The sequence below is a fragment of the Sarcophilus harrisii genome, chromosome 3 (genome assembly GCF_902635505.1).
Source record: "Sarcophilus harrisii chromosome 3, mSarHar1.11, whole genome shotgun sequence".
NCBI lineage: Eukaryota > Metazoa > Chordata > Mammalia > Dasyuromorphia > Dasyuridae > Sarcophilus > Sarcophilus harrisii.
The window spans coordinates 589847551-589857557 of NC_045428.1; the positions used below are offsets into that span (position 1 = coordinate 589847551).

General features: G+C 50.4%; 1 protein-coding gene across 1 annotated transcript; it reads left to right on the forward strand.

Annotated features, from left to right (window-relative positions):
- Positions 1–2025: 2025 nt before the first annotated feature.
- On the forward strand, positions 2026–9665 carry LOC116422882 (ryanodine receptor 1-like; the record flags this gene model as incomplete). The annotated part of the gene is given in 8 exon segments (XM_031963153.1): positions 2026–2219; positions 2609–2817; positions 3719–4122; positions 4706–4838; positions 5002–5162; positions 7643–7808; positions 8114–8200; positions 9439–9665. Coding segments are annotated over 8 exon segments (1547 nt in total), but the record flags the coding sequence as incomplete, so codon positions are not given.
- Positions 9666–10007: the final 342 nt, after the last annotated feature.

A 10007-nucleotide genomic window follows, 5' to 3' on the forward strand; every position in this document is an offset into this window, starting at 1 on the left:
CTCCAAACTCACATCTTGGGGAGTTTCATCTTCTTGAGATTTTCCTCAGACTTCTCATCAGCCATGTCTACATGATACCTCCAAATCATCAGGGTCCTAGAGAAGGAGCAGGGACATCCCTAAGACCATCCCCCAGATCCACTCACCTTCCCACTCTCCTTTGCCCAAGATTTCTCCCAATGGCTTTTTTTTAACCAAACCAAAGACAATCCATTTCTCTTCTTTTTTTCCCATCCCTAACTGCTCCTTCTCTGATTCTCTCTTTCTCCCTCCTTCTCCCTCCTTTCTTCCTTTTCTCCCTTTATTTCTTCTCTTCCCTTCCTCCTTCCCTTCCTCCTCCTCTTCTTTGTATTTCTCCTCTCTCCTTCCCTTCATCTTTCTCTCTCTTCCCTCTTTCATTTTCTCTCTTTTGATCTTCAATTCATTTCTTTCTCTGTTTCTTAAACTTCTTCCATTTCCTCAATGCCTTTTATCTCTATTTCCCCTCTTATCTTTTTTTCTATTCTTACATCTCTCTCTTTTAACTGTCTTCCTATTTTCTCTGCTCCCTTTCTTCCTTTCCTCATTATCCCCTCTTCTTGATTTTTCCCCCTCATTCCTATTTCCTTATATCTCCAATTCAGTTCAATAAGAGATTGTTCCCCATCTTCTTTCCAGCTCACTCTGTAAATTCTTATCTCCCTGTCTCTATCTCTGTCTCCGTCTCTCTTTTAACCTCACTTACCATTTGTCCTCAAGTTAAGAGAGAGTGAGACTCCTCATCAGGATTGGTTGCCCCTTCTCTCTTCACGAGGGCCATTTTCATTGAATCCAAGGACCCCTCTTTGTCCTCAACCACCTCATTCCCATTCTATTCCTTGGACCGCTCTGCCCCCACTGAGCCATCCTCCTCCATGTTCCCTCTACCAGGCCAAGTAAACCGAACCAGTGAGAACCCGTACATCTTCCGAGCAAGCATATGCTATTCAAGCAGTCACTTTAGTATTTTAAATTTGAAACCAGCCAACCACTAGAAAATACGTAAACACAAACCGTCCAAGCTTCTGACAAACATGGCTTCAAAACGAATAATTTACTTATATCTTCAATAACCACCGGTAAGTAACTCCTACCCACACCCCTGCCCCATTCTCCCAAACTCCCCTTCTCCCTTGCCATCAATATTTCCTCTAAGGAAAGTCTTCTCTCTCTAGTCCTATTCCTTGTAGCCCATCATCCACCCACCTCCCACCTCAAATGAACCCCCAGGCCATCTAATTTCTCCCAAGGAGAAATCCCTCTTCTTTCTCTTCCTCCTCCTCCACAAAACAGGACAGCTTTTCCTTCCATCCCTCCCCTGGGATGGACAGTTTGAACCTTGGGAAGCATCAGAGCCAAGAAACCACATTTCCCACTCTTTCCTTTCAAAACTGACCACAGACTCTCCTTTCAAGTTGAACCTTGATGCAGAACCTAGAGGGAAACAAATCAGAAAAAAATTGCAAAGGGCAACCTTGATCTATTTCTCTATAAATATTCATTCAGCTGGCCTGCCACCCAGCTATTGATTTATCCATCTGCTTACTCACCTATTCACCTAACCAGCCTTCCCAAACTTCCTCTCATTGATTCTTTCAGCCATCCGCCCATCTTCGCATTTATTCACCCAACACTATTGATTCATTCATTTATCCAAGTTTTTATTCATTCACTCATCCTTTCATATAGCTATCCTTCAAACTCTTTATCTGCTCACCCATTCTAGAATAGGAGCTATTGATTCAGCCATCTGTTTCTCCCTCTATCCACCCTTCTAGTTCTTGCTCTAAATTTTTGCTGAAAATGATGGAGAGACACACAGGGCCAGCATGATCCTCTCCACCTGTTTCTGAGGGACGGGGCAGAGGTAGAATTTGGGGGTAATGGGGGTAACGTTGGGAAATTAAGGCTCTTCCTCACTCTTCAGTTCCTGGAAATGGCTCCCTTTGCTCTGCGTTTTTTCACTCTGCGTCCCCCGTGACGCTTTCCGTCACCCACGGCTACCCCTCATTCCGCACGTCTGTAGGGGCAGCGCTGGCACATGGGCAGTGAGCCATTTGGACGACCCTGGCAACCAGGCGACGTGGTTGGGTGTATGATCGACCTTTCGGAGAACAACATCCTCTTCACACTCAATGGAGAAGTGCTCATGTCTGACTCGGGCTCGGAGACGGCCTTTAAGGATATTGAGATTGGGGATGGTGAGGAGCCCTCCTTAACCCCTCTTCAGGTTCTCCTGGTCCCCAAAACTCTCGAGTCTCCCTTTACACAGTAACGGAAGGAGTAGCGAGCTTGGAATCAGGAAGACATAAGTTTAAATCCCTGAGCAGGTCATTTAGCTACTGTCTGCCTCAGTTTCCTTATGTGTCAAGTTGGGCTAATACTCGTGCCTACTTCTCAGGTATCCTCCAAAGTGGGATAACATTTGAAAAAAGATTTGCAAAGCTTAAAGTGATGTTATTGTTGTGGTTCACCGAGGTCGTTGCAAAGAAAACGTTTTGTAAACTTAGCCTCAGAAAAATGGAAGTTGCTCTTGTCTACCTTCTGAACTTATCCCTCACCTTGTGCCCCCCATCCTCCCTCCCACCAGGCTTCCTCCCTGTCTGCAGCCTGGGCCTGGGCCAGGTGGGACGCCTAAATTTGGGCCAGGATGTGGGATCTCTTCGCTATTTCACCATCTGTGGACTTCAGGAGGGCTTTGAACCTTTTGCCATCAACATGCAGCGGCCTGTCACCACCTGGTTCAGCAAGAGCCTGCCCCAGTTTGAACCGATGCCCCCTGACCATCCCCACTATGAGGTGAGACGCCCCCGCTTCCCTCTGGAGAACCAGAGACGTCCCCGGCTTCTCTCCTGCCGTTCTCCCAGGCGTCCTCGATATGGGATTCACTTACCTGGGAGTCGGGAGATCTGAGCTCGGGACATGACTCTCGTCAACTCGCTCTGACAGAGCAGGGGCCGGGGGTCAGAGGGGACTGGGCTCCAGCTTTGCCTTAATCAAGTATTAGAGGGGGATTTCACCTCCCGGAGCCTCCATTTTCTCTCTGAAATAAGAGCCATGCTAGGTAAACTGGAAGTGCCCCTGAAGCTCCCAAACACCCAATTCTGTAGAACATTTAGAGAACTACGAACGCCTAAGTACAGTTTGTTAGCACGTCACTAATCTTGACTGTTTCTCTATGTTTGCTTAATCATGTGCCAGTAGCGCCAACAATGAATGCATGGATTTAAATTCATATTATTTGGGGTTAGAATAATAGTAAATACAGCCATTGTCTCTTCCCAATGGAAATGGGCCACGGGAACATGAATGTTCCTGCTTCCCGGGAAATAATCCATCGTTTGCACTGATTGTGACTTGGCTATATAGACTCAGTCTGTTTCTCTTAAATCTAACTTATTAATAAATCCGATTTACTAAGATCTGATTTAGCAAGCGACAGGCAGTTCTTGAGAACCTACTGTGCGTCAGGCACTTAGGGGGATAGGAACAGAGAAGGAAACTCCCCACTGCCAGTGAGCTTACATTCTAGTGGAGGATTCAACAGAAATGTACAAAAATGTAGACAAGATAAAGTGAGTGGATACGGAGATCATGAGCTCTGCGGAAGGTGGGAAGGAGGACACAGCTGGGGGGACGGAGTCTGTCCCCCATCTCTGCTCTCTGTGACCTCTCGTCCCCCAACAATCCCCTCCTGCAGGTGACCCGAGTGGACGGCACGGTGGACACGCCTCCCTGCCTGCGCCTGACGCACCGTACCTGGGGCTCCCAGAACAGCCTGGTGGAGATGATGTTCCTGAGGCTGAGCCTCCCGGTGCAGTTCTATCAGCACTTCCGCTGCACCCCGGGGGCCACCCCCTTGGCCCCGCCGGGTCCCCAGCCCCCCGGGGACGACGAGGTCCGAGCGGCCGAGCCTGACCCCGACTACGAGCAGATGCAGCGTTCGGCGGGCCGGACGGGCGAGGCTGAGGGGAACAAGGAGGGGACTGGGGGGCCCACCAAGGACGGGGCGGCTTCTCAGGCAGGAGCCGAAACAACAGGAGGGTCCCCGACCCGAGCTGAGAATGAGAAGGACGCTGCCACTGAGAAAAGCAAGAAGAGGGGGTGAGTGGGTGTGAGTCAGGAAATCTCAGCCCAGAGACAGGCAACATGGTGTCCGGTGGGAAGGGGACTGTGTGTATCCAGAAGCTGTAGCTTCACATAGCAGCCTGGCTCCTCCCTAGCTGTGTGACCCTCTCTATAAAATGAGAAGGAGAAGGGGCAGCTGAGGGGCGCAGTGGAGAGAGCCCCAGCCCTGGAGTCAGGGGGACCCGAGTTCAAATTTGGCCTCAGACACTTACCGCTTCCTGGCTGTGTGACCCTGGGCAAGTCACTTAACCCCAACTGCCTCGGCAAAAATAAGAAGAATAAATCAAATAAAATAAGAAGGGTGGATTAAGTGGGATCTAAGTCCCCTCCAAATGTTATGATCTTGAGATTGGCCTGTGATGTAGGAATACCCAACACTGGATACCCCAGTCCAGGGGCCTGCAACATTTGAAGTGGTTAGAAGAGCTCTGGAGTCTCTGCTGATGACTCGATGGCCCTTTGGGGCAGGGGCAGTGGAAAGGGAAAGAGCAGGTGCCATGATGTCAGAAACAAGGAGAGGGGGGCTCTTATGTTTCTCCTCTCCCACCCCCATCCCCAGGTTCTTGTTCAAAGCCAAGAAGGCAGCCATGATGACGCAACCACCCGCCACCCCCGCTCTGCCCCGACTCCCTCACGACGTGGTGTCCGCGGACAACAGGGATGACCCTGAGATTATCCTCAACACCACCACGGTGAGGACTGTGGGAAAGGAAGGACTGCAGGGTGGTCCTTGAGACCCCTGACTCTGGTCCCCAGCTCCACCTCTGGAGAACCCCCAGAACTACTGGTGCAGGGCTGAAGGGTCCCCGCTGCCCTTCCTCTGCCCACCCATCCCGCCTCTCTTCTCCTTCCTAGTATTACTACTCTGTCCGGGTGTTTGCCGGCCAGGAGCCCAGCTCAGTGTGGGTGGGCTGGGTCACCCCTGACTACCACCAGCACGACATGAATTTTGATCTGACCAAAGTCCGCGTTGTGACGGTGACCATGGGGGACGAGCGAGGCAATGTACACAACAGGTCGGTGCGAATATGGGAGCCAAAGGCATGCGGGAGGGAGGGCGGACACAATCCCAGAACAGCTTCAGATACGGGAAGGGCCACAAGCTTTGAGGGAGGAGATGGGCAAATCATGCTAGATGGTCTTAAGTGAGTCATTTAACTTTGGGGACCTTAATTTACCCATCTATAAAATGAAGGAGTTGAGGGGGATGGTTAAGTGGAAGAGTCTAGAGTCACAAGGGAATGGGGGTCAATGCGGATCAAACCCCTACTCTGCCATTTACAACCTGGGCCTCTGTTTCCTTAGCTGTAAAACAAGGAAGTGCAATTCAAGGGTTTCTCATGTACCTTCAATGTCTAAATCTACCAATATCTGAACTCAGCAAACGTTGGTAAGCACCGACCATGTACAAAGGACTCTGGACTCTTAACAGTCTGAGCCTGTTTTCCTCTGTTCAATGAGGGAATGTAATTAAATGGTCTCTTAGGTGCCCTCCCTCTCTTAGGAGCAATCCATTTCAATGCAAAAGGCACCCATTAAGCATCTACTGTATACTAGATGTTGTGCTAGTGATGGGAATACAGACATGGAACCTCAAAGACACCCAGTCAGTCAGACAAGAAGCAATTATTAGGGACCTGCCCTGTTTCAGCCCCAAATTGGAGAATTCTAGGAGCTCTTCAGTTTTCGTTTTCCTACGTGGTCTCTCCTTGTATCCCTGTGAAGGGACAAGCTGGGAAAATACCCTCACATGCCCTCTCTGAAGTGTTCAATCCAATCTAACAAGCATTTATTAAGCACCTAATGTGCCAGGGATACAGGCCAAAAAAGTCTCTGTTTTCAAGAAGTTTACGTTCTACTGGGGCATGAAACATGGACACAAACCTCCAGCTGAAGGAGGAAATGAGAGTACTGACCATCTAGAGAAGCGGGGAAGGCTTCCTGAGCAAAGCTTTCAGGGAAGACCCATAGTGGGGAGCAGATAATAAAGGCTGAAGTGAATTATATGATGGCCACTGTTGTTAAGGTAGATTAGAAGGAATGGACTAGGTGACTTCCAAGGCCTTCCCAGCCCTGACATCCCCTGTTCTAAGACCCCTCCCAGCCCTGACATCCCCTATTCTAAGACCTCTCCCAGCCCTGACATCCCCTGTTCTAAGACCCCTCCCAGCCCTGACATCCCCTGTTCTAAGCTCTGACCGTGAAAAAGATAGTCAGAGGCCATAGTCAGATCCCAGCTCTCTCATTAGTATCCAAACTTTGTGAACACGATGCTGCTGGTTCACGTCGGTGTCTGCCAGCTCTTCTCCCCAGCCCCGGCCACGAGCTTGTAGGTGTCTCCCAGGGTCTGTCCTGAGCCCCCTGCCCTCCTCCCCCCACATTCCTTTGCTTGGTGACCCCATCAGCGCCTGCAAGAGGACTTCTCAGCTCTAACAGGTGACTCCTGGGCTCCTCTCTCCCGAGCTCCAGGCCTGCATCGCCAGTGACTTTGGGGCCTCTCGATTGAAACCGAATGTCTGATGGCATCTCAAAACATCCCTTCTGAGATGGAACTCCTTAGCCCTCTTCCCCAAACCCTTCTCTCTCACTGCCCCCGCTGGTGGAGACCCCCAAGCTTCCATCTCCGCACCATCCCTGATCTACTTTCCCCATGTTTCCCATCTTGGCTTCTTGGCCATCCCCCCTCTAACCCTGGTGTGGACCCTCATCACCTCCCTCCTGGATTGTCGACCTGCTTCAGGCTCTCCCCCCGAGTCCATCTCAGCTTTGCTCAGCTGCAGTGATTTCCCAAAGCCCAGGTCCAATGGTCCCCTGCTCAGTAAGCACCAGTGGCTTCCCACTGCCTCCAGAATCACATAGAAAATTCTCTCTGACAGGCAAAGGACCCTTCCAACCTTCCCAGTCTTCTTACTCTCCTGGGCATTTACAACGAAGATATCATGTGATTCTCTTGTCTCTGCCATTAGAAAGCAAGTTCCTTGCAGGCAGGGACTGTTTTTGCCTTTCTTATGTATCCCGATGCTTAGCACAGTGCACACAGTAGGCACTTTCAAATGCTTGTTGACAGACTGAAATGAAGTCCCTCAGAGCTCCCTCCCTGTTGGAGTTCTTTTGACATCAGTAAATCATGTTAGAATCTGGGGGCTCTGGGTTGAATGGGGGGAGGGAAGGGACATGTCTCTGGGGACAAGATGTGACTGAGGGTTTGGGGTCTTGGATTTCTGGTTTCACTTAGGATTTAAGTGATTTGCTCAAGGTTACATAGTAGATGTCTGAGACCAGGTCTGAGCTCCTGCAGGGCCAATGCTCTACCCATTGCACCTCCCAGCTGCCCCAGAATGATTGGGGGGGTCAGAGTCTGGGTTCCGGAGGCTGTGGGGTTCTGGGGATCTGGGTTAAAGGTCTTGGATTCTCATTCCCCTGGGTTCAAGGTCTGAATCCTGGAGGTCTCGGGGCCGGGCCCCGGCAGTGACCACCTCATCTCTCTCCCCATTAGCTTGAAGCGCAGTAACTGCTACATGGTGTGGGGTGGGGATTTTGTGAGCCCGGGACAGCAAGGACGCATCAGTCACACAGACCTGGTCATCGGCTGCCTGGTGGACCTGGCCACCGGCCTCATGACCTTCACGGCCAATGGAAAAGAGAGCAACACCTTTTTCCAGGTCAGTCTCTGCCCCCCACCCGAATGAATTTTCCTCGTTAGTCTCGCTGACTCCCCTCCAGTTCTCACTCCCATCATCCCATGGGGGAGGCTGAGCAGGGACCACCCCAGGCTGGCTCCCGGAGAGCAGCGAGCTTGGGGGCAGGTTGTGGGCTCTGCAGGTCCCAGCCTAGGACGGGGGAAGGTTCAGGGAGGACGGCTTCTCCCTCTTCTCCTCCCTTTAACTGGTCAGAATAGAGATCAGAGCTTCCCAATATCCCTCCAACTGTGGTCCACCCCTCACGTCTTCCCAACTTTCTCCGCCAGGTGGAGCCAAACACGAAGCTGTTTCCAGCGGCCTTCGTCCTTCCCACCAACCAAAATGTTATGCAATTTGAACTGGGAAAGCTGAAGGTGATGGGCAGGGGTTGGGGTGTTTATGCACAGCGGGGCGGGAGGATCAGGGCGGAAGTGGGTTGGTCAGGGGCTTCCCGGAACAAATGGCACAGATGGATGACATTTTTGATGGATGGATGAAATGAGTGATGGGTGGATTGGGTGAGTGATGAATGGAGAAAGTGATCTGTCAATGGAGCGTGGGGTCAGCGGCTTAGGTGAAGAATGGATAGGCTGATGGATAGATGGAATAAATGATGTATGAGTAAGGTGAGTGAACAGGACAGAGCTGGACTGATGGAATGATAAATAGATGGATTGAGTGTTGATTTCTGAAGCATGTGATCCATGAATGGAGGGAGGGATAGATTTATAGATGATGTGAGGGTTGTGTGGCTTGAATAAATGAAACTTGAGTTGTGCGTATGGTCCATGGGATAGAGTGAGGGAGAAATGGGTATGTGGAAAGAATAAGGGATAGACAGATGGAGCAGCTAAATAGAGGAGGATGGATGGAGTGAGTCAATGTTGGCTGCAAGAGGATGGTGATTTATAGATGGAGTGAGTGGCCAAAAGAATAGAATGAGGGATAGATGGATGGATGGAAGGAAGGAATAGGTGATACATGGGTGGATTGAGTGGCCAATGAATAGGATGAGGAGGAAATGAATGATATGAGTAAATTTTGGAAGGATGAATAGTATGGTCAATGGATAAAAGGAAGGATGGATAGATAGAGTTAGTGAGTGGTGAATAGATACTTTAAGTATGCAAAGAACATTCAGGGACTGGAATGAGTAACACATGGATGGAATGAATAATAGAGAGATGTGTTCATTCACTCATCAATTATATAAACTTTCACTGACTTAATTTAATTGACCTCGTTATTAGAGAAGAGATGAAGTTTAGATAGTGATCAGTCCTCGCCTTGAGGGAGCTCACGATGTAACAGACACACACTATTCCGTGAGCTGTCCAAAGGGCAAACGGTCTCTGAGGGCTAAAGGGGAAGGCCATTACTGACCCTGGGAGGATCAGGTGAACAATCAAAAATATTCTAGGTCCAGGGGGAAATGTGAGCAAAGGCAGGGAGATGGGGAGAGCAAGGAGATGCAGGAAATGGCATGGGACAATTTGGCTAGTGTGAAAAGCAAAAGGATAGTATGTGGGGAACGACTAGTTAAGGCAGGAGATGGGTCCCCAACCTTCAGACCATTCATCTTCCCGCGTCCCCATTCCCTCTCTTCCATCAGAACATCATGCCCCTGTCAGCAGCCATGTTCCTGAGTGAACGGAAGAACCCAGCGCCGCAGTGTCCCCCCCGCTTGGAGGTACAAATGCTCATGCCCGTGTCCTGGAGCAGGATGCCCAACCACTTCCTACAAGTGGAGACACACCGGGCAGGTGACCGCCTGGGCTGGGCTGTGCAGTGTGAGGAGCCTCTCACCATGATGGCCTTGCATATCCCTGAGGAGAACCGGTGAGCTCCCCCCACCCTGCCCAGGCCTCGGGGGACCCCCTCAGTCCCTCTTTCCCTACCCTGGGGAACCAGGAATTTCTCCCGTTCCCCCGCTCTCCTCACGCCCATGGGCCTGGCTCTCTGCATACATTTCTACCTCCTCGGTTATGTATGTGTGTATATATATGACATGTCCCTCGGTCTTTACTTCTCCTTTCTCAGTCTTTCTGTCTCTCTGTGTGCTCTGTGTCTGTCTCTGTTTTTATCTTTCTCTCTCTCTCTTCGTTCTCTTTTTACCTTCTCTTTCTCTTCCCTTTCTTCCCCTTTCTCTCTTTTCTGTCCTCTCTGCCTAATCTCTCAAAT